Below are 24322 nucleotides of genomic sequence, written 5' to 3'. Positions count from 1 at the left end.
CCCAGCTCGGCTGGGCTGGTGATGTGCCGCAAGGCCGGAGATCGAGTGCCTTCCTCCGCGTCCCACGGGCCGGGTGGGCGCTGCCTGGGCGCGGAGCCCCCTGCGGTCAGCACAGCCTCTGAGCCCAGGCGGCTGCTCCCTGGCTTGGCTTCAGGTTATCGGGTCCGGAAAAGAGCCTTTAGGCTCTCACCCTAAATCCGTACCGGCACTAGGCAGTGGCCAAACCTGTCGAGTTTGGGTCTCGGGCTTTTTCCCTGGAGACGTATCGAGGTTTTCTTTCAAGTCGGGAATGAAGGGAGGCCCATGGAGCGGGAGTGCCCTTAGGACTCCTGCTGCACCCGTCCTGGGATCTGGGAGTGCTTCCTGGTGGTCTCATAACAACGCGTGAGCTATTTGCTGAGATGGACTTTTACACACGTGCCGTGCGTTTTCCTTCAGTGTATTGAACTGCGTATAATGCCTTCATTTTCCTTTAGTATATCGAAGCTGTGTGTTGTAAGGAGTACAGCATATATGTCTAGATAAGCGAGTTAAAATTGGGATAGGAGGACTTACTTTCACAGTGTTTCGTGAAGGTAATGACTAAACCCAGACACTGTTAGTTTTTTTTCCAGACTTCTGGATTTGTTTTCTTTTGCTTAGTGTGTCACTAGCCTTTGGCATAAGGCCAGATGTCAGATGATGGCGCATGCTTTGTCAACTGTTTTCTTGTCATGAAGCTACTGGCTGGGAATAGTGAGAAGGAAAGTAGTTTAAAGAGCTTCTGTGTAGTATTTGGATGTAATTTACATCTGAAGATCTAGTGTGTACATGTTCTTTCTGGAGGCTTTGTTATTAATAGTGATGTTGATTTTCAATTTTCCTTTCAAGTCTTTCTGAACACTCACTGGATTAAAATGTTTGGGGTGGTTTTGTACTTTCGACTCATCAGAAATACCGAAAGAGTAAAAATTCAGATGGAATGTATAGATTAGGTTGAAATAATGGGTTAGTGGGAAGGGGAGAACTCAGGTGACTAACTTCTGATAGGATACTTTCTGCAGTTGAATGGATTAGAAGTTATGCTTTGGCACAATCGGATTGAAGTTGGTGGGTGCTCATGACAAATTTTTGGTGATCAACCTCTGCGCATTCTGCTTTTTTAGCTTGAGCAAAATGGTTTAGAGGAATATATGGGCACCAATTGTAAATATTGATTTATTCCAGTTTTGAAATTACTGATTTTAGCAGAATTACTGAAGAGTCACTGGTAGCTTGAATGAGGTGTTTGCTTTTAAAATACTTGGTTATCCCCCTACTGAGTAACTAAAAGCTGTTGTGTTAAACAGTGCTAATGCTTTATATGAAGTTTTTTGTATATCTGCTGTAATTCTTAAAGATGCATGAGTGTGAAAGAGATCCCTGTTAGCAGAGCAGTCACCTCATAATCCCCTTCATGAGCTGATTGGGTTTTGTAAAGATCTCACAATTAATGAATTGCTTAATTTAAAATGGGCCTTTTTCTTCAAATACTTGAAAACAGTAAACCAGTGATAGAAGCAGCTATTTTCTAAACATGTATGTTGTGTGTGCACTGCTTCCTGAATTAAGGACCTGGTAAGTAATGCTGATCTGGTTGGAAGGAGTGAGAAAGCTCATTTGGAATGAAGTAGTCACCACTAACATCTTGGGGAGCTTCATGTAGTGGTAGACTGCAAGTCAGACTGCACTTAATCAAGTCCTGTTACTTAGATTTTTGATGTTTTAAATTGAAGTGGTTTTGGTACAAGGATGCATCACAAGAAATTTGGAAATTAAGGTGACCTGAAGTCTTGATTGTCAAATATAGTGTTACAGCATTTAAAAGGTGAAGTTTTAAGGTGTTTAGGTTATAAATGACTGTAAATTCTGTACTATTAAAGTGTTCCTTTCAGCAAGGAACTCTTACACTTTTGGATATGCAGCCTGCTTGATTAAAAGTAACAAATGCTTCTAATTTTTTCATTTTTAGCTTGGATGTACTTCCAAGAGTGACTTGCCCAAATCATCCAGATTCCATTTTAGTAGAGGATTACAGAGCTGGTGATATGATCTGTTCCGAGTGTGGGCTAGTAGTAGGTAAGTAGCTATGCATATAGTTGTGAATTTCCATATAACCTGTGTGTGTAGATTTGTTTTCCCACAAAACTGGTATGTAGTACTTCGAGTATTAAAAGGCTTTTTTTTTTTTCCTATGCCTAAATGTTTTCTTTTATGATCTTTTGTTGGCTAAAAGCTTCCTGTTTTGAATAGTCTGCCTTCTGGTAACTTCTTGCATTATGAAAAGAACGAAACTCTCTTTAAAGCTTGAAAATATGCTGCAATATTGAGTTAGAGTATTGTGCTGTCTAGTCCAATATTCTGTCTTTAATCATGACTGTTGTTTCAGTCAGGAAAGTGTAAGATATGTAATAATAGCTCTTTGTCAAATAGCTTGCTTAGAGGAAAATACAAAAAAATCTCAGTTTTCCCTTAGTTAGAAGTTATCTTCTGCCTTGAAGGAATTCTCTTTATATCCTTGCCAGCACCTGTTCTTGTTAATTGCTTCTCCTAAGGCTTTCAGTATTATCCAAAGTAAATACCCAGTTTTTCCTCTGGAATTTTGCTGAGCTCTCTTACTCAGTTCATGTGGCAGCAACTTTCACGGTTTAAACCGTATTTTGAAGTATAATGGAATTATAATGGAAGATCTTTTTAGGCATTGCTTTTGAATGAGAGGCAGAGAGAACTATGTTGTCATAGAGCATGCTGCATATTCATTTTCATGTATCTTTCCTAGGATGAGCATCTTACTGTCTTTATTCCTATTGCACGGGAAACTTTTCATGTTCGTGTTATGGTCATTCTTTAAACCTCATTTATGTCTATTAGATTTTTTATAGATGCTATGACCAGAAGAAAGCCCTCTGTTTTGAGGGTGCATATTCAGGTGATTTTTTTCAGTGGTACTAAATATTTCAGATGGGTTAATATTCCTCTCTCCTAGATTGGTGATTTTGTTTTGGCTCTTGTCTTGTACTGAATTAAGCTTTTTTTGTATCGGTGTTAGCATAAAGCTGAAGGTTTAGTAAGTTGTGGCAAAAGAAGTGCTGATTTAGTTAAGTGACTAAAATGTGTCTCTTGCTTATGCAAAAAGCAAGCATCCATATAGTTTATTAAAGTAAATGTTAAAACACTGAAACTTGAGTACCAGTTTCCTTTAAAATGATGAAGCCATTTAAAAGGCAAGAGGGAGGATTGTTACTGGCTTTGTTAATAGAAGGGCTGGTTTAAGTTGCAGAAATTCTGATAAAGTTAAATATAGTAAATTTGCTGGTTAGAAATTCAAATGGCCACAGCAATGTTTCCTATTGAAATATAGTAATAGGCTTCTGAGTTACTGCTTAAAAATAGCTTGGTCCATGTTCAGCTCTCTGTGTGGCTGCCATAAAAGTTGAACCAAAATGTAGAAAAGCCCATCTTCATCAGTTTAATAACTTAAAGATAATTCTGGTTTTAGATGGAGAGGTTTTGCTTGATCCATTTCATTGTTAGGAACTTGGGAGCTTATCAGAAATCTCAGTTCATGTACTTTCTGTTACCTAGTCACAAGGTATTCTTGCTTTAGAGTTTTACTCTCTACTCTCTCCTGAATCAATAGCATTGGAGACTTCTTTAGCTCAAGTTGTCAGCATTTTTGATGAGCGGAATCATTAGAAACTTTACACAAACTTTTGCTAAGTTGGATTTTCAAATTGTGTTTAAAATGGTTTTAGTCTTCTTTACTGCCAACATTACTGGCAGGGTAAAAAAGTGGTGGTTTTTTCTTTAAGCACACTGTGCTTTTTAAGTAGGCTTTTCTATAGATTTATTGCTAGAAGGTTTTAACATTTAATTTTGTGGTGCTAATTGCTCTCATTCTCTCTTGTCGTCCTTCAGTGATGTCATTTACCTGCATGTGTTCGATTCATTAGCTAGGGTATCTAACAGCTAGTTTGGAAAAAACCCCAATTAAATCAGATGAAGATAAATAATTGAAGAGTGCAGGACCAAACAGAAGTGTTTATATTCAACATTTTCTTTTCTGGTAAGGAGAAAACCAGATCCAATTCTTGATGCCTGTTGCTAGTGATGAGTGTGAAATAGGGATGTTTTAAAGGAGTGGAGACAAAATTCTATTTCCAGATGAGAACTTCTATGTATTTGTTGCAGATTCCACGATACATGTTCTCCTTAAGAGAGTAATGATTTCATTTCCTGTTCTTACATGGAGAAGTTGTGAATTTGAGTTCCAAGGCTTACCTAGGTCATGATGTGTAGCTATTGTGAATAGGGCCCCCTGAGAATATGTTTGGAGGTGGGCTGAAAGTTAATGAGGCCTTTATCACTGACGGGGATCAGTTAGAACAGTCAAAAACCCCAAAAGACTCAATATACTCAGTAGCCAAAGAAGTGTTACAGGTATACGTGAGAATACTGTGATACTGGTGTCTGCAGAGCACTGCTGGTGTATGTGGGGCTGAATGGTAAATGCTGACTTTGTGCTTTTATTTTACTGTTGTATATAGTAATGTGACTTCACTGATCTTATTTCTTCACTACAATGTAGCTGAAATCAGAGTGAAGAGTCTTTGACTAAGTGTCTTTTCCACTTGAGGTTTTTCTTGCTTGCTCTGGCAAAGTACCGAAGTAGAAAAAGTATGGGTTTATTAAATGTGCAGCTGTGTCATACGATAAAATAGCTGGTGCATAGATAATTTTCAGGTTTTGTGATCAGTCTTCTGGGAATGAGATGAGATTAGCATTATGACTGAGATTGTATTTTTCAGGTCTGTAGCTGAGAGGGGGAAGCAATGGAAGAGGTTGGGGGAGCAGGAGGCTAACAGAAGGAGGAGGTGATCTCTAACAGTTGAATTCCATGTTTTGAGCAGAGCTGTGTATTGGAAGTATTACTTTTTAAAGGGATTTTTATTTTTTTTTTTGGTGAAAGATCTTTAACCCAAGTTGCTTTTTACTCATAGGTATTGTTCTTAGTGTCTCAAAGATGGAAATTCAAAGTTAAATCCAGTGTGCTGCTTTTTCCTTGCACAGCATTTTTTCACTTGTTCTGAATAAACTGCTGTTTTGCTGTGCCGTATTGAAACAATTAAATCTCATCATGTCAGTATGACTAAAGCTGGTGGCTGGTTTATTCTTGCTTCTGAACAGACCTTCAGTCTATTAAGAACTTCATCTGCCTTTTCATTGTTACCTTTCCTGGGTTAGCTTGTGTTCCATCTTTTCATGTAACTATTTCCAGCTTGTTAACTTTTCCTCATGCTACTTGCCTTTTAGGTGGAAAGCAGTCCGAGCCTTTGCAGTTATCCATGGAATTTTTATATTAGTCTGGGTTGACATGCATCTGAAACTTTACAAATCTATGTCCAAGTTTATCTACTGTCATAAGCCTGGTGTTTCAGTATACATAGTTCTCTCAAATCATCGAGGATATGGTATGGTGAGTGTTTGTGTGCTGACTTGAGAATTCACCAAGCAGGGTTCTTTAGGCTTGGACAAGTGGTTAGTTCTGTGTTCATTTACATCTCATTCTTCAGACAGGCTTGGGGGGGGGACGAGTATGTTGTTCAAGAACATGAAGCTAGTATCTCTTTCTTGACAGGAAAATATTTTGCTTGCAGCCTCTCTTACTGCCCTAAAAGGTAGTAAGTCACCTGATACACCAGAAGAGGCTGAAAGCAGAATCATAGTGGAATGCAAGTAACTGAATTTTCTCAATGTATCAAGGTGGTGAGCTGAATTTCAGACCAGGGTAAGAATGAGTCTAGTGGCACATGCAGCTGTGTAGCATCTCTGCTAGGGAGGAACACCTTTCTGATCTAAGACATCCCTTCACTTCTGTGTAGTTTCATTATATGTTGTCTTAGTGTGCAGGAGTTGAGGTAGCGAGGAGTTTGGGAGAAAAAAGTTAACAATTTGGAAATAGTTGGAAAGAGGAAACACAATCTAACCCAGGAAAGGTAACAGTGAAAAGGCAGATGAGAGTTTTTAGTAGATGGGAGCTATTTTCAGCATTTAGTAAGTGATTTTCTCTAACTAGTTAGCTCTGCCTGCTTCAGTATGTCAGTTATGGCTTAGAGAAGTGCTTTCATATGGAGCCTTTTTGGAGAGCCTTCTTATAAAAAGCAGAAGTCTGTTTTTCAACTGATGAGAAGCCTTTGATGCATAGCAACTTATTGAAGCTTTGAATCAGATAATGACCTATAGTCAGATGTTTATTCCACATTCTGTGTATACCTGAGTGTTCAGTTAGAGAATTGGGGAGAAAAATGTTCAATAGCTTGTAGTCAGCAGTGAGGCTGCTAGGAAGTACTCTCAGGATATTTGGTGTGACTGATGCTTCTGAAAAGCTTGACATCTAAATGGTGCATCTTAAATTTAGGTATGGTCTATGAAGAGTAGACAGGATTTAACTGTGCTGTGGATAGTAGCCTTTTTTCTCTACAATATAATGAGTAAGTGGGAAGGGTTTTTGTGATTGCCTCTCTGCTGGCCAGTCCATTACTTAGGTTGCCTATCATTAGGGCTAGGATTGATTACATCTGTACAGAGATGCCTGTTTTCTGAAAACCAAAGAAACCTTTTTTACCAGCTGTTTGTAATATAATATCCTCTAAGTGGAGAAGGTGCTTAAGTACTTCTGACTTGGGTCCAGTAGAGGCCAGTTAAACCTATTCTGTTATCTTTGTACCTCCAAATGGTGAAGTTTCTTCATATTTGGGCATATGCAGGTCAAAGGAGGTGATCCTGCCCCTCTACTCTGCTCTTGTGAGACCTCACTTGGAGTATGGTGTCCAGTTCTGGTGTCCTCAACATAAAAAGGACATGGAGCTGTTGGAGCAAGTCCAGAGGAGGCCATGAGGATGATAAGAGGACTGGAGCACCTCCCGTATGAAGACAGGCTGAGAAAGTTGGGGCTCTTCAGCCTGGAGAAGAGAAGGCTGCGTGGAGACCTCAGAGCAGCCTTCCAATATCTGAAGAAGGCCTACAAGGATGCTGGGGAGGGACTCTTCATTAGGGATTCTAGTGGTAGGACAAGGGGGGATGGGGTTAAACCTAAACAGGGGAACTTTAGGTTAGATATAAGGAAGAAGTTCTTTACAGTGAGGGTGGTGAGGCACTGGAATAGGTTGCCCAAGGAAGTTGTGAATGCTCCAACCCTGGAGGAGTTCAAGGCCAGGCTGGACAGAGCCTTGGGCGACAGTTTAGTGTGTGGTGTCCCTGCTCATGGCAGGGGGGTTGGCACTAGATGATCTTAAGGTCCTTTCCAACCCAAACTATTCTATGATTCTGTGTTCATGGTTACCTCTTTCTGCGATCTCTGCATATTGCCAACATATAAAACTAAAGTGTGAGGTCTCAATTTAAAGTATTACTTAAATAAAAAGTATCTTTAGAGATGCACCTTATATCTGGTTACTTCATCTGCACTTGGTATTCAGAGCACTAAAAAGTGTCTGACAAAAGTTAGTCCTTGCCAAAAAACCTCTGCATCCGCAGGAAAACTAATTATAAAGGATGCTGATGCCTAAAGAAATTCTGAGTATGACTTTTGCATGAGCATTCATGGATGCTTGATTTACACAGGGAATTCGTAATATGAAGAAAGTAATTTGCTAGCTTTTTTCAGTCAGCGTTTTAAATAGTCCATGTTGTAAGTTGAGCCCATTTCAGCTTTAAAGATAGGGGTGATGGTTCTAGCTGTTCCAGCAAGTATTTTTGCAACAGTGGAAACATAGACTTTAGATGTCAAAAGTTGGCATCTTTTGTCACACTTTGTGATAAGCACCATTCTTAGCATGAGTTTTTCCTGGAGTGTGAAGGAGACTTTCTCGTTAGTGGGTTCTAGGCTGGGAACCAAAGGTGTTTGAGAGCTGCTATGAAGAATGCTTCCATTAGTTAAGTGCTACATTTAGCTAGTTCAATATCAGTATTTGCAATCATTCTATCAAGGGAATGTTTTTTTGCTTGCTTCCTTATCAGACTGACCAAGTGATTTAGGCCAAAAAGGGCTACAAATGATCTAATGGAAGAATCCAAAGCCTCTTATTTGTGGGATGTGGTGTAGATCGGGTGCACCACTTTTAAGTGAGATTCTGTAGCTTGGAGCATCCTTCACAAGTACTTGAGCTGTTTGTCTTTTAAAGGCCACAAGTCCTGGAGAGGTTTAACTTCAACTGACCACACTTGTCCACCAAACTGTTTAACATTTCTACTCCATTTCTTCCTTCAAAATTATTACAAGTTGATGGTTTAGGAAGCTGGAAGTACTTTGAAATTTGTCATCACTTTGATAAGCAGGAGCTGCTAAATCTTCTGTCAGTTGTTTGCCTGCACTACTCTACTGTCTTGTTTTAATCCATGATTGCTTATAGGTACTGCAGTACCTGTGATGCTGTTGATGCTTGGAAACTAGTCAAAGTTTTCTGTTTGTTTGTTTCTTTTTTTGGTGGGTTTTTGTTTGGTTGGTTTTGTTTAACATCTCAAAGCCTGTACTGATTCTGTTTGTTATTTCAGCCTTGTGAATAGCCTGTTGATGATAATGCATTGGTGGTGCTGATAGTTCATTGAAAACAAGGTAACTTCGTAATTTTGAAAGCTGTAAAGTTGAGTACTTTTGCATAGGGTAGTGTGTAAGCTGACAAGTAGAACGTGGAAGAGTAGATATCTGGAATACTGTGTCTAATTCTGGGCTCCTTGTAGTAGAAAGATAAGAGACTTGCTGGAGCAAGTCCAGCAGAAGGTTTCAAAAGTGATTTAGGGACTGGAGTATCTTCTGTAGAGGCATAGCTGAGACTGTTGGCCTGGAAAACAGAAGGCTCTGTTGAGCTTGGCTCTGTGCAGTTACATGTCTTCACGATTCTTCCCAGCTTGTAGCCTGCTACCTAGGATTTTCATTCCAGTTTATCTCAGCACCTCATTACTCTGGTTAATAAGGGGTTGACTGAAATGCATTGTAATTCTATGGCTTATTTTTCTTAAATTTGGCATTGTAAAATGCTTTTAATTAAAAGTATAATATATGTGCTCACTAGATGGCAGCAGATTCCTTAACTAACTGTAAGAAGGAAACCTTCATTAGAGACAATAGGTATTTAAAATGCAAAGAAACTTTAATACCATATTTATGGTAAGATTAAAATGTTAGTTCATAATACGTGGAGCTTGATGCAGTCAAAGTACAGCTGACATTAGAGCTCCTCTGAAAGAGACTTTAAGAACATAGCTTCTCTGAACTGTTTCAAGACTAGATACGGAAGGTAACATTACCTGAGGCTTGAATTTCATCCTATTTCTTGTTTTGATTAAACATCTTCAATTTGCAGCTGTATTATCTTCGTATAACAGTACAAAATGCAAAAAGGGAATAAAATACATGTGTATTATGAGTTACTGCAGACATTAAAATAGCTGGGATTATTTCTCTATAAATATGTAATTACAAATTCAAGGCTTATAGAATGAAAATATTTTCCTTTAAGAAATTGCTTTTTATGTTGGGGGAGCAAACAGATATAATTTGATGTGTAGACATTTTAAGCTGATTTTTGGAAATGGTTTGAAATGATACTTTACTTTCTGATACTGACCTGAGTTTCCTCTTGCATTTCTGTTGCTCATGCTCTTTGCATTTGGCAGTTGTGAAGAAAAGCAACCTTGGTCTGGGGTTTTCCGTTCTGAGTAACAGTTCTGCATTTCACTAAAAGGGCTTTTCAGACGGTGGGTAACCTGAGTCAGTGAAGGTTGCAGTGTGTGTTTCCACTAGAGCCTCTGTGACAGGCTGCTAGGCTGTATGTTAAAGAGTAACTGAATACTGGAAGTATAGTTTACAAAATGAAGTGGGGCAGTGGAGAAGTGCTCATGTTCAGAAAGATGCTTCAAGGTATCAGTCTGGAGACAGTTCCATGAAGATTTGGTCCTGTAAACTGCATTTTTAATATGTACTTCAGAGGAGGAAGCTGAGGAGACGAACTCGTTGGTTTGATGAAAGCTTAAATAAAGGAGTGCCTCATGTAACCACATCTAGTGAAGCTTGTTTTTGTTCAAAAGGACTGCATCAAAAGGAAGTAGTGAAGGGGATAAGCAGCCACTCCCGTGCTTATTGCAGCTCGTTACCATTACCAAAACCAATATAATGATGATGCGAGAAAGCAGAGATGATTTTATAAGGTACTTACTGGGGGCCTTTTTTTACTCTGATGTGTGACTGTCAGGCCTATTTTCCAGGTGTTTCAGGAAAGCTTATCAGTGGTGTATGACCCAGCAAATTCAGTTTAGGACTTGGAATATTACCTTAGGGCCAGTTTTCAAGGCTAATTCCTTACACTGTGTTTTGTAAGACTGACTTTAGTATGGCAAGGTTTTGTTTTGATCGCTTAGGGTGGGGCTTGATTGCATCTGTACCAGTGTCTCAGTTCCAGACTGGTTTTTGTGTTTTGAAGAGTTACAAATAATAAATGCCACCGGGTTTTTGTGTGTCTGTGTTGAATGGGATGATCAGCTGCTTGTAGTCGAGTAAATTTTCCATCTATGGAAACCTTTTGACCTATTTGTTCCATTTTTTTGTTCATATTTCTAGCTTGTGTCACACTTTTGTAGAAGCCTTTTGAAAGGTGGAATGTACTTCCTAGGACCTCTGTATGCTTTAAATAAGACTGAGCGCATGCAGGAAAAACTTCTTTTCTGCAGTAGCTGATTTCTTGGCAAAGTAAAGGTATTTGCATACTGCATCTTAATTACACAAATGCTTTATATTCAGTGATCTGTTCTACTTAATCTTTCCTCACTCTGAAATAGTAGTCTCAATCCTCTGTTTGTAATACATTTGCCAAAGCAGGCAGTGATATAACACTTTTTTGTTAGTGCAGGAATGGTTCATAACTCACAAGAAGGCAGATCCCTGAGTGAGTCATTTAGGTCATTCCCACTTGTGTGGAAAAATATTACATCATTGCCCTGTACTCAGTGTTCTATTTATACCATGCCAGAATTTTAAGTACATTTTGCTTTTTTTAGATGCTGTAAACAGTACTGGGGGGTTGTCTTAAAGTAAAGTTACTGCTAGGCCATAGAAGGAGCATTACTGAATCAAATATTTACAGAGAGTCCAGGAGCTAGAGGACATGCTGTCTGCTAATTTAAGCTTGCAGAAAGAATGGATCTGTGCAATTTTTAACTCTGCTATATTCTTATCCTTCTAGTTTGTTTTATTTATGTATGTTTCTCCCCTCTTGGTTTTCATTAAGGAGTAAATAAAGGTGGAGCATAGCTGTGAGCATGTCTGGCAAATCTTGGTGAGAACACCTCCAAGCTAATGCTAACCTAAACTTACTCTTTTTGGTTGTGGTGATTTCTTATGGTTCATTCACAGCTTTGAATTTCACGTATATCCCTTTATGGTAAGAATAATTTTCCTCATTTGGAATAGATACCCCCCCTGGTAATTGTGCAGTTATACCACTGTCCATTGCTGCTATATTTGCTCTGGCTACATATCTTGCATTTCCATTGTTTGAAGTGTGCTTTTGTCTGTCAGCTTATATTTTTAGCAGTTCAAATCAGCCTCTGTGGTTTTGTACTGAGACTTCTGTATTGGAAAATTTTCTTGCAGTCAGTTGTACTTATTTTTTGGCAGTCATTTCTTTCGTAACAATTGAACACTGATAAAGGCAGTGAATTTTTCTTCAGGTTTAGCAAAGCAGGGTGACAATTATATTGTATAATTATAAAGTAGTTTTTTCTGATATCCTACACAGAACAGTAATATGCTTTATTGCAAAACACTAAGAAAAGTGTTCTTTTTGTGCTTTTTTTGTATGTGTATTCTTAAAACTTTATGTAGTATTGCTCTGGAGGCAGCACCATTGAGGTGCAGCTTTTACCAGACCTGTAGAAGTTGGTTCATTCACAGAATGTGGGTTTAGTGTGTTTTTTCTGCTTACTCTGAAGCTTTATTTAAACTCTTCCAGGTTTAACAGGGTAGATTTTGTTTAAGAAGAAATAGTTTTGTGGATGTATATTGTTTGTTGATATTGTCAAGCATCATTAATGGAGTTGGGCAGGGACAGAGCTCCTGTCATGAGCAAGAATCGAGTTGCAAAATGTCATTATGGTGGGTTAGAAAGGTGGCATCTTCCAGAGTACCAAGTACCTGGAGTTCATGCTCAGAAGTGATTTACTACAGCTTAATGAGATTGTGCATGTGAATTATGTACGATGCACAACTTTCAACACATGGCAAATGCAAGGAAACGTGTTCAGTTACAATAACTTATTTGTCTAAGCGCTGCAAATGTTGTGGGAGACCATGACATGACCTCCAGCTTGAAATCAAAGTCTTGGTTCCTTTTGGGTATTGAAGACCTCACAATACTCTTTAAGGATAACTATAACTTTCTGAGTTCTGGATGTGTTTCTCTATTTGTGTTTTCTCTGCAGCTCTAGTTGCATTTTGTTTTTTGTTTTTTTTTTTTTCATTGCCTTCAGCTTAACTTATAAATCCCAAACATTTTGGTACATGGTCCTGCAAGTTACTGTTCTGTTTGGGAATGCCAGCGGACTGCCCTCTTCTGATGGAAAGCTTGGATAAGTAAGGTATGATATTTAATGAAATATCTCAAAATTAATGGAGACTGTTGCTTTCTGTGAACTCAGGTGACCGGGTCATAGACGTAGGATCAGAGTGGAGAACTTTCAGCAATGACAAAGCAACAAAAGATCCATCTCGAGTTGGGGATACCCAGAATCCCTTGTTGAGTGATGGCGACTTGAGTACAATGATTGGCAAGGTAACGCTTAAAATGCTAACTTTTACCAAGTTTGAGAGGTTTTATGTCAAGTACATTCATATGTCTGCAGGGAAAGCATTCAGAGAATGTATTTACGAAGAGATCTGGTTTTGTGTAAAATGTGGCTCTTTCCTGGGGGTAGCAGGAAAGGGCTGAGCTCTTCAGCAGAAAACTTTGCAGTGCTCTGGGGTTACTTTTCACTCTTAGGTATGCTGCTGTAAATAGAAAAGCTGATGTTGCAATCTTTAAAGAAACCCTTTGACTTAGCATGAGTATTTGAGATGATTCTGAAATACCAGATAATTAGTTTGGAGGCCTCAGTAGCTGGTACTGTCCTGCTTGAACTGTCATTTTTTGGTAATAAAATCTGTATGACACTCATACTGGAGACTTGGAGATCTACATGCACATTGTATGCGTTCTTACAGTTAATGTTAGAGCACTAAATGTAGAATTCTTTCATGGCATGACTGCTCCAGAAGGAAGTATTCAGGGTACATTTGAGTTGAAATTTAGCGGTACAGCCATATCCTGCGGTTTCCCCTGAGCAAGCAAGCAAGGTTAATTGCACAAATGCACTGCCTTGAATGCAGTAGTGACTCAGGTACGTTTTCGTTGTTGCCCTTTTATGTTCTATTTTTCACTGCAAGATCCAGATTGATTTTTGTGCATTTCTTGGCTGTTTCATGAGAGGAGTTCAGTTGCTGATAAATAACTGTTAAAAAATGCATTGCTGCTTTGTGTGTGGTGGTACATACACACCAGGGTTTCTCAGCAGCTTTTGTTCCAGTGATGCTGCTAAGATGAAGAAGTACTTACATATGTACTTAAATATGTATGGATGTGTGTATGGATATTTCTTGACCAAGAATTCTTCACCGAGATGAAGTCAGCTAGTGAGTACAGATACAGACAGCTCATTTTTCACCGTTGGTGACAAGGAAACCTTCTGTTCAAAGGATTGTCCAAATAGATGCTTGTGTTTTGGACAACTCCAAGCATTGCTGCCCGCCAGATTTTAGGATGCCTTATGGTGGCTTTTAGAATCCATTCAGGCAAACAAATTTCTGCACTGTTCCATTAAAAATGCTGGCATTGCTACGTAGCTCTGTAAAGTAGTGTTGTAGAGTCATTGGAGTTCTAATGTCACCTGTATAGGTCCAGAAAGATTGTAAATCTCCAGGTTTGGATTTCTGTCACTGATTTGGTCAGCTGTGATAAAGATCAGACATACACCTTTACAGACAGATGGAGAAATGGACTGTTTGCTCCAGGTTCACCCTGTTGTCTTGTTTAGGGCCTGTGTAAATACAGGGTTTGTTTCTGGGAGCTCAGTGTGATTCCGTAGGTAGGGTGACCTTCTGAGCTCTTTTAGAAGCCCTGTGTTCATAAAAGGTATTTCAGCTAAAGGTATAGAATTTGTACCCAGGTGAACGGTGACTTGTGCTGTCAACCCTCTTCTCTCTGTAGGTTGAGATCCTCATTTAGAATAAGGATAGCAGCCCTAGGGAGAGAGTGAAAGAGAGGGGCATTCATTTAATGAAACAGTTTTGCTGCTAGTCAGAACATCCAGAATAAGTATGACCAAACTTGCTGTAGCAAGGAGTGCCATTTAGTGAAGACAGGATGTGGGAATGTCAGTGTGGCATGAACCTATGAGAACCGTGAATAAAAATGTTCAAGTACTGGAACTACCAGGATCAGATTGGAGAGTGTAGTGGGGGCTCTCTGTCCTAGTTGGGTATTTTATTTGCACAGGGAGGAATTGCAGAAGAGAGACAGGAAATTGGGAATCTGTTTGACAAATGAGGATGAGTTCTGTACAAGAGTTCCTGTGTTTGGCTTGCTAGTGAGTAGGGACTCTGGGATGTCAGCTCATTGATGTGGACTGTGTATCAGGAGCTGTTTTTTTTCCCCAGTTCTTTGGAAGGAAGAGAATGACTTATGTCAGAAAATGCTGAAGAGGCTTCCTGTCAGTGCAGAAAGGGCATGAATTTTGCAGCAAAACTAAAGCAAGGGAAGTAGTACGTTTCTGAAGCAGTTGTCTGAAGTCCCTGCTGCCAGTAGGCTGGGATGAGAATTGACCTAGATATGCACAGTGGTTGAATAAGGATGAAATTGGTGTAGTCAGTAGGAGGATAAGTAGTGTCTGACAGAGTACAGAACAGCCTTCGTGAATTCCAGAGAATGAAGCAGGGCAAGGTTGTATTTTCTCAGTTAACAGTTCTAAGAATGGCCTGGAATGGACCCTGGATTTGTGTGCCAGATTCCTTTTGCGTGGGACAGGGAACAGAGGTATTCCTTTCTGCTTGAGGTGGAGCTAATTAGAGACAATAGAATCATTAAAACAAATAAACCACTCCTACCACCAAAAAAACCTTACCCTGAAACCCAAACACAACCTGTGTTGTGGCAAATCTGAGAGGGACACTGATAATTCTCATGGCACATGGTATTAGAGATCTGTTGTAAACTCCTGGGAATGTAGGTGGAAATGGAGTCTAAACCACTGCCTGGAAATAGTAAAAGAAGGGGTCAGTTCTGCCTCACAGAATGGGTTGTACTCTTTCCTCTTTGAAACCGGGAGGTGCTGCTTCAGGACTTCCTCTCTGCTCAGAGTATGTGGTCTCTATCTGCTAGCAGCAAAAGAGAGGCTGCTTTGCCTATGCAAAGGGATTAGTTCCTAATTGGTTTTAGTGCTTAAGGGACCCATCTGTCTAAGGCAGCAACAGCCTGTTTTGGAAGGAAGATTAATTTGTCTCTGAAGAAGAGGATGAATAGCATAGCTTGCTGTGGTAGAAGTAGTTTGCATTCTTCAGATCTTTAGGATACTGGCACAGAACTGTATCTCTGAAGGTAGATACTGTGTGCTGAGCTTGGTCTGATGACAATGTCAATTGGAGGTGTGAAGTCTGGCATTAGTTGTGACTTGTCTGCCCAAGTATTTCAGTTCTTTCTAAAATCTTAAAGAACTGAACAAGCAGCTTCTAGATCTGCTGTGATATGAAGAACTTTTCTAAGATAACTTTTTTGCCACCTACCTTGTGGAAAAAGTTGTCCTTTGTCACCCTTTGCACTTAATCCATTAGTTTTTGTAGTAACTGCAACTACAAGAGAATTTAGGTTGGTGGAACAAGAAACTAATGCAATCTCTTGGTATAGAATTCCTATCCTTTGATCAGATGCCTCTTGAAAGGAAGCTGGCTGCTATCAGACTGTGTGGCCTGGATCTAGAAGTGCTATATTGAGAAGCAGTGGCAAGACATCAAGGGCTGATGGTTCAAAAAGAAAAGATCCATCAGGCTGTATGAGCTGGCTGTACTGGGCAGGAAGACTGCCAGATCTGGGAGCGTTCCTTGGCGCTGTGGATAACATCAATGATGTGGATGATACTTCTTTCTGCTGTTAAAGGGGTACAAAGCTGTTGGCTGCCAGCACTGTAAATCAACCTCCACTGTGTCCCTTCAGGGATCATCACTGTTTACTGGACTGTGTTTTCTCACTCTAGCTATCTTTGAGGCTGTTTCCAGGATTGTATCCATGAGGCTTCCACTTTGTTTGGAAGCCAAACAGGTAGAACTCCTACCTTTGACAGGTACCTTTTTTGCTGAGATGAGAAAGATAGGAATAGATGTCTCATAAAGGCCACAACAGTAAACCACACAATTCTTAAAGTCAGCTTGATTTCAGTTAAAACTGTATGGCTTCTGTTTTTTCCATGAAGGGAAAGGGACTCCTAACATGATTGTCAAGGGCTGAAGCTAAAAGGATTGTCCCTCAATTGAAAGGTGCAGAAGGAAAGTAGATGATGCATTTAAATAGTAAAGGCAGGGAGAGTTGCTATGGTTTACCTAAGTGGTTGAGATGGAAGAGTGTTTTCCAGCCCTTTTATAGCTGTGAGCAGTATGTTGGCTCTTGGAGAGTGCTCATACCAACAGGGTATGTAAGAGTGCTTGCCTATAGCTGCATTGGTAGCTTCAATATACATAAATAAGCAAATGTTCGGAAGAAAAGGTAACTGAAGTACGAGCAAGAAAGGAAAACATGAGATGTAAAGGAGAACCATTACCAAAACAACAAAGGATAATAAAATAATAATAATGTTCTAGGTGATGTGTAGTGGACAAGGGGAAATCCCTGTGGTGAAGGGGAATACTTGATTGCCCCAGTAATGCATTGCAGGGCTATGAGTGATGGCCAGGAAGGAGCCTTTTGACGTGAGACTTGTGTATATTTTGGGCCAAGAGAAGTCATTCTGGCATAATTGCTAAAAGAAAGGCCTAGTGTTGCAGATGTTTGTAATGCTCTTTGTGACCTGAAGTCTGATGTGCTCGATTCCTGCTCTTTGCTTACCTTTAAGCCATACTGGGAACCTTTGAGTAGTTGGAGGTGTTCATCCAGTCAGCGAAACAGCTGCCTTCAGAGCAGCTCTTTGCTGGGTTGGTGCCAGGATTGTTTCTGGATGGTTCTTTCATCTGAAAGGATGTTTGAAGGAGTAGGAAAAACCCAAGAATGATCTTTGAATCCAGCATCTGTCATAGGACCCTCCCTTACAGGTTTCTCTGTGCTGCAGTCCTCTGTCTCCATAGCAGTATGTGTGTGCACCACACATACAGGTCTTGCAATTGAAGTCTGCAGCGAGCTTGTCGGAAGTGGGGTGTCCTTAGGTGCAGGGAGGTGTAACAGTGTAAGTGAATGGTCAAGAGTGAGCATTATGAGTGTCAGCCAAGGAACATGTATTAAATGCAGCTGTGTAACACAGATTATAGGATTAGAGGCTGTTTTAAAATAGAAGGGCAATTCCCAACAACACAGGTCAGGAGAGAGGAAATGAGCTCCGACTCCATCTGGGCAGCTCGGAGACATGGCAGTATTTGTTACAGGCATGTAAGACTGATGGCTTATTGAAGACAAACATTTTAAGACCCTTAGTTGGGCAAAATTGATTGCATATTTAATAGAAGTATGCAATTTTCACTATTGCTTGTAAGGTACAAAGGAAAAAATGTGTGTTGGAAGCTTGTTTTGAAGTTGCCAGGTTGAGTTGGTGGCTCTTCTCCAAAGACCTCAAGCTTTTTTCTTTTAGGAGGCAGAATATAGGGACATTTACATTTTGACACAATTAAGGCTTGTAACTGCTAGCAGCCACAGTATCAAATTGGTTTTGAATAGGTCATTGGTTTGGATGTTCTCTTTGCTCATGCCTTCGTTTTCATATTGGAGTTGTCATTGTAACAACTGTTCTCCAGTTGGCCATAGAATTCAGTTTTCCTGACTCGCTGGTCCACCGCATAGTGCAGATGCAGCCCAAATGACCCCTGTTTCTGCAGCACTGGTGACAGGAGTATTGAGGTGCACACATTGGCTACAGAGTATTCATTTTGTTCTTTAAACTGTGTTACATTAGGAAGGAAAAATCCTTGTGTGCTCTCTTGTCCTCGGAAATCAATGAAATGATTTGAGACTTGTGCCAAGTATAGAACCTGATGTTTGGAACGCTGCTCAATTGTATGATTTACTCCGGTGACATTCATTTGCCCAATTGTTGGAACTGAATGCCTTGAATTAAGATGCATAAAGCTGGAAGATGTTTGCTCTTGAAATGAGGAGGAAGTTGTTTCATATTGACAGTGAAATGTTCTTTTCTCAGGGCACAGGTGCAGCAAGTTTTGATGAATTTGGGAATTCAAAGTACCAGAATCGCAGAACTATGAGCAGCTCTGATCGTGCAATGATGAATGCTTTTAAAGAGATCACCAACATGGCAGACAGAATCAACCTCCCTAGAAATATAGTTGTAAGTTCATGTCTCCCTTCCTTAAACTGTTCTGGCGTTGATTTGGTTAGCATAATCTAAATGAGCACATGAATTTTTGATACTGCTGCTAATTAAATGGCCTTGAGTTAATTAAATTCAGTCTTCTTGCATTGAAGGATCGAACAAATAATTTATTCAAGCAAGTGTATGAGCAAAAGAGCCTGAAGGGAAGGAGTAATGATGCTATTGCTTCTGCTTGTCTCTACATAGCCTGTAGGCAAGAAGGTGTTCCAAGAACATTTAAAGGTAAGTTTTCAGTGATACAGATTCGATTTTGCTATGAGTAAAGGTCTAGTTACTGTTGCTGTAGGAGGCTGGTTTTCTCATTTCTGGACTTTGTTGAATTGGTTTTTCTCAGCTATAGCTCACTTTTAGGGAGGGAGGAGAAGGAAATGTTGTGTTACATTTGTGGAGTAGGCTCTCAGGCATGTGATTTTTTGGGTCATAATGTATTAAAAAAAGGCAGTTGAAAGGTATTGCTTTGAAAGGATGATGGGGACTCATGAATTAAAACCAACAGTTCTGCAGTAAATACGTGCAACTTTTCCCTGAGAGGGATACGACTTCTTTTGGCATTGGGAGCCAAATGCATGTAACTAAGCGAGCTGTATTAATCAGCTCCTTACAAAAAACTTGCACTGACTGAAGTGATTGGGAAGTTCCACAAATGTACAAAGCTTATTTAGTGATGGTGGCCCTTGTGACATTGGCCTTCTTTGGGGTATTGAGAATCAAATTTGATTGTTTTGGGGGAACAAATGCTGTCAAGCCTCAGGTTTAACTTCTACTCTCTGTTTAGAAATCTGTGCAGTGTCCAGGATTTCAAAGAAGGAAATAGGCCGGTGCTTTAAACTGATTTTGAAAGCTCTTGAAACCAGCGTTGATCTCATTACAACTGGAGACTTCATGTCAAGATTCTGCTCCAATCTGGGTCTCCCCAAGCAAGTACAAATGGCAGCAACACATATCGCCCGTAAAGCTGTGGAATTAGATTTGGTTCCTGGGAGAAGCCCTATCTCTGTAGCAGCTGCAGCTATTTACATGGCATCACAAGCTTCTGCAGAGAAAAGGACACAAAAAGGTAAAACCTCCTTTCTTTTTATCTTCCTTCCTTCCCTACGTCTTGCTGCTTGAAAGGGAATCAAATGTTACTGTAAAATTTGGATGAGGTCTGTGCAAGGAGTGATAAGCTGCTATTCTAATTGCATACAGCAAGGACCCAACCAGGATCTCCCACTTCCAAAAATGAAAACTGATTAACTGGCTATGTCAGTATAAACCAAGTTCACTTTCTTCTGGCACTGGGAGTTGGATTCTTGAATGCAGTAGACCAGTGCATTCAAATGAGCATAGTTTTAGCTTTACCCATGCTATTTGCATGTGTACGTTCTGCTATAAATCACTTCAAATGCAAACTTGGGGCAGTCACAGGTAGTTTTATGGCTTTAGATTACATTGAGTCTTTAATCAGTCTAGCAGCCAGGAAATCACCTAAACTAGTACGTGTTCCTTGACATCTACAAGCCTTGATGAAGAATGGAAGTGGTGGGGACAGTAGGCTGGGCTGTAGATCACCTTTGGCATTACTTTCTTCTGGCAGGGTAGCCCTTACGAAGCCAGGAAAGAGTTCAGGGCTGCTCTTGAGCTCCAGAGCAGTGAGGATCAGCCTCTGGAGCTCAAAAGAATCAGGCCTATGTAGGAGCAGCACAAAAGAAAGGAAGGGAGCTAAGGCTGTGGTGGTTAAACTTGATGTAATAAATGGATCCAAGTGCTGGTAACTGGCAGTGGGAGCTCTGTTCTAGTGTAGAATGTGTCTAGTCCAGTTCAGATAAGAAATGTTAAAAATCTAGCAATTTCTTAGTGGAGAGCTGCTTTTAGGTAGAGAATATCTGTCAGGTTGTGGTACCTTGTTCAGCATTAATCACTGCTTAATTCTGTCCCTGGAGCTTTCATCATGGTGGCAGTTTCCTGGGCATGTGGGTGACCTAGAGCCCAAACAGTGTGGTGCCTTCAGCCTTGCTCACATTGAGCTATTGGGTTATGTCTCTTAAGAGTGATTGTTAAAACAAAATATAGCTGCAGACATGACTCCACACTCCTTCAGTGTCCTCAGACAATGCTTTCATGCAGTTCAAGGCTTTAATTCCAAACTTAGTTAAATATGGAATAAATGTAAGTGTCTGTGCATCTCAACCAAGTGTTCCCTCAGCATGCTAAACAGTGCTCTGTGCCTCTGACACATTTCTCTTGGCCCTCCTCCAATTTGAAACTGGTATTATTTCAAGGTTGATAGCATAAGTTAGATTGTGGCATGTGAGAAGACAGCTACATGTACAAAGTATTAGTCACCATGGTTAAAACCATTTTTACCAAGCTGTTGGGAGAGTTAGGAATTAAGCAAAGTGTGAAGCACTTCTTGACAAACTATGCTTGCTGGTTTCTTCAATACAAATGGCAGAAGTGAAAACTAATCACTTCTCTGTTTTTTTTTGTCTTAGAAATTGGTGATATTGCTGGTGTGGCTGATGTTACCATCAGACAATCCTACAGGCTGATCTATCCTCGAGCTCCAGATCTCTTCCCAGCAGACTTCAAGTTTGATACCCCAGTAGACAAACTACCACAGCTGTGAAATTGCAGAGAGTTGCTTTCAATTTCTATTAACACCCACCCCCCCCAACAACAACAAACTTCTGATTTTTGCCTATAATAAAGGATGTACAAAGTGTTAATATTGAGTCTTCATGTTGTGGAACTGGAGGATATGGAGATGGAGCATAACTGCTGGGACGCAGCACACATTCCAAGGGTAAATGAGCTCGTTGTGTGGCATTTTGTATGTATATATTAGTGGAATATTTAATGATTGTCACAACAAACTTAATTTCCTATTGTTGTACTTAGATTTCTTTTGTAGGGATCTAGTAAGATGTATTTTGGAAAATTGAAAATATGATGTAATTCCCAAATAAACCATTTTCCAAAAACCCTTACCACCTTGTGAACATGACTGCAGCTTGGCCACGCGGTCACGGGCTGCTTCAAGGCCTTTGGCTCTCTAGTGTGGCTTTCCTACTTGTAGTTAGCTGCGCAGTTGAGTGTGGGTGACTTGACCCAGAGTGCAAGCAGTAGCTAGAAAGTGGTTAGAGTATTTGCACAACTGCTGCTGGGTTTGTGGATTGTTGTGAAATGATTAGTGCCATCCCTGGCACAGTCTCCCTGACTCTCACTAATGTGTCTCTGCTTCACTCCTGTGAATTTAACAGAACAAAGTAGCTGAAGAGAAACCTAAGGACTCTTACTTTAGTTGAATCCCTGACAACTTTGTGATGTGAGGTACTGCACAAAGGAAGGTAACATATTTCTAGTAAGTTTTTGTTGAACGTCTCACCCTGCAGTGTGGCTGGCAAATGGTCAAGCCTTTGGTGCTGCTATGTTCCAAATGTGAGCACTTGCTTGTTTGAAATGATGGGCCAGGTGCTGAGGAGTTCCCTCCCCACAACTAACAGGTTCGGAAACTCGCTGCCTCCTGACAGTGCCCCTTTGTGTGCAAAGCAACAAATGCACTGAACTGGGAGTCTTCTGGTGCCCAAGTTAATTTTGTATCACAGGTGCAAATTAATTTGAATTACCAAAATGAACAGCTGAGGGGTGAGCTTGCTCTGTGTCTGGTCCTCAGCCAGCCAGAGGGCAGTGCTAATAGCCCCCATTGTCAATAGCCCCCACTGTTCTAGTGCTGCTTAAGTTTAATCCTCTTCTGCTAGTTGAGACTATTGAAATGCGGCAGCTCAACATTTTTTTCCTCCTGTAAACAGGAGAGGCTGCACAGTTGTGTTACAGTGCTGAGGCTGTTGGCTGCAGTCCTGAAAACTGCTGGTGCAGATGTTGAAGGTGGTGTTCTTGGTAGTTTGGAGGGATTGTATTCTAATTGCTAACGTATATCCTTAAACTTTGTTGCAGCACTTTCTATTACGTGAGCTTCCTCTGTCTTGCTCTGAGCTGCTCTACCTCCTCCATGGGAGAAGGGGTGATGCTTTGTATCAGCCGGGCCTGACCTTTAATGTGCTGTTACAGTTTGCAATGCAAAGGTGAAGGTTATTTTACAGTGAGTGTACTTTCCATAGAGCAGGATGTTAAATCTACTACATACAGGTTAAAAATGGATGAAACTTAGATTTACAATAATGCTCTTACTTTAAATGCTTTCAGGCATTATGCACGAGCACTTGACATGTGAGTGGTGAGCGGTTGCAGTTGAAATTGTTAGATACAGCACAAGCTGCCTGGACTGAAATGTAAGTACATCTGTGCAGAGCTCAGGAGTGCAGCAGGTGAAAGCAGGGTCATACTATCCTGGCCTGACCTTGCCTTTTCCTGCCATCCTTAGTGTGGAGATGGTAGGAACAGTGCAGCCCAAAGAATTGGTACTAGCTGCATGCTTCAAGGGGCCTTATAGTCTGAAAACCAGTCACTGCTGGTCCCAGCAGACTATGGTTAATGTGAAGCATTCCAGAAGAAAAAAAAGTTTAACTCTGAATTCATTTTTAAGCTGCTTTGAAGCTAAGGAATGTGGCTTCTCTTAGAGAAGCTTCTCCTTCAGAAATGAGCGCTCCTGGTACGTGGGATGTCCACGTGCAGCTGTGTGTGTGGTACACCACCAGTTCTCAGGGTTGCAGGGTTAGGTGGGGGGAGCTGGAGAGGAGGTTCTTGCAGCTCTGAAGCCTCTTCTAGCTTATTACCTGCTTTTGTTTCTGCAGCTGAGTGGTAGCAAAGGCTGACTGACAAGAAGAGCCTAAAGTGCAAGTGAGGAGACTGACTGTAGTTCAGGTGTTTGTAGATTTGGGGTTCTCTGCTAATGCACCTATGTTGTTGCTTGCAGTAGTGAGCTTAGGAGAGCACTGCAGGCCTGCATTCTCCCCCCCAGTAACCTCCAGGCACTTCCTACATTAATTCTTGGAAGTGCCTGTATCTTCCATGAAGCCAGCCCTTGCTGGAGTGATAGTGTAGTTAAGTACTGAAGATCAGCTGCTGTAGGCAATGGTCTCATGTGCAATGTTAGTTAGTTTTTGGGAGTAAAGGTTTCTCTTCTAAATGTGCTCAGAAAAGAAAGCTTCATTCTCTGCTTAAAGAACAGGTTTCCTGGGCATTGGGTTTTGGTTTGTGTGCAGAGCTTTCCTATGTAATGAGGGGAGGAAAGAGACTAGAATGGGTAGAAATACCCAGGAGGGGAACAAGCATTGCCTCCCCTTGCCTTCAAGGGAAGCCCCTGAAGGGAGAACACTGGTTCGTGGTAGCCAGACCACACTAGCCATGGTCTGCTGCTCCCTTCAGGACTGCTCTCCCAGGCAGCAGGAGGCTGCTTGCCTTCGGCCTCAGACAGAAGGTGTGCTGAGAGGTGCTGGTAGCACACTGAGCTACCAGCAAGAGACTGGGATTCTCTAATTCCCCTCCTGAGGGCAAGTTCTTTTCTGAAGTTACCTGTGGAGAAAACATGACAAATCACTTCAAGAAACAGCAAAATCATGTTTGGGACACATTTTACAAATTACTCTATTTAAAACTTTAATTTGTGATATTAATGACTGCAAAACACTTAGAATGACATTTGTTAAAGGCACATTTCATTTTAATGCATAGTGTACCATTCTAAAATATCCTAATT

At 40.6% G+C, this 24322-nt stretch overlaps 1 protein-coding gene across 1 annotated transcript; it reads left to right on the top strand.

The window, feature by feature from the left end:
* Positions 1 to 1990: 1990 nt before the first annotated feature.
* Positions 1991 to 21645, top strand: GTF2B (general transcription factor IIB; the record flags this gene model as incomplete). The annotated part of the gene is made up of 6 exons (XM_010014616.1): positions 1991 to 2097; positions 12709 to 12842; positions 18493 to 18639; positions 18777 to 18906; positions 19460 to 19741; positions 21159 to 21645. Coding segments are annotated over 6 exons (934 nt in total), but the record flags the coding sequence as incomplete, so codon positions are not given.
* Positions 21646 to 24322: the final 2677 nt, after the last annotated feature.

Source organism: Nestor notabilis, unplaced genomic scaffold (genome assembly GCF_000696875.1).
Source record: "Nestor notabilis isolate BGI_N333 unplaced genomic scaffold, ASM69687v1 scaffold4995, whole genome shotgun sequence".
Lineage (NCBI taxonomy): Eukaryota > Metazoa > Chordata > Aves > Psittaciformes > Psittacidae > Nestor > Nestor notabilis.
Note: the sequence above shows the minus strand (reverse complement) of the source record. Positions and strands in the feature narration are given on the sequence as shown.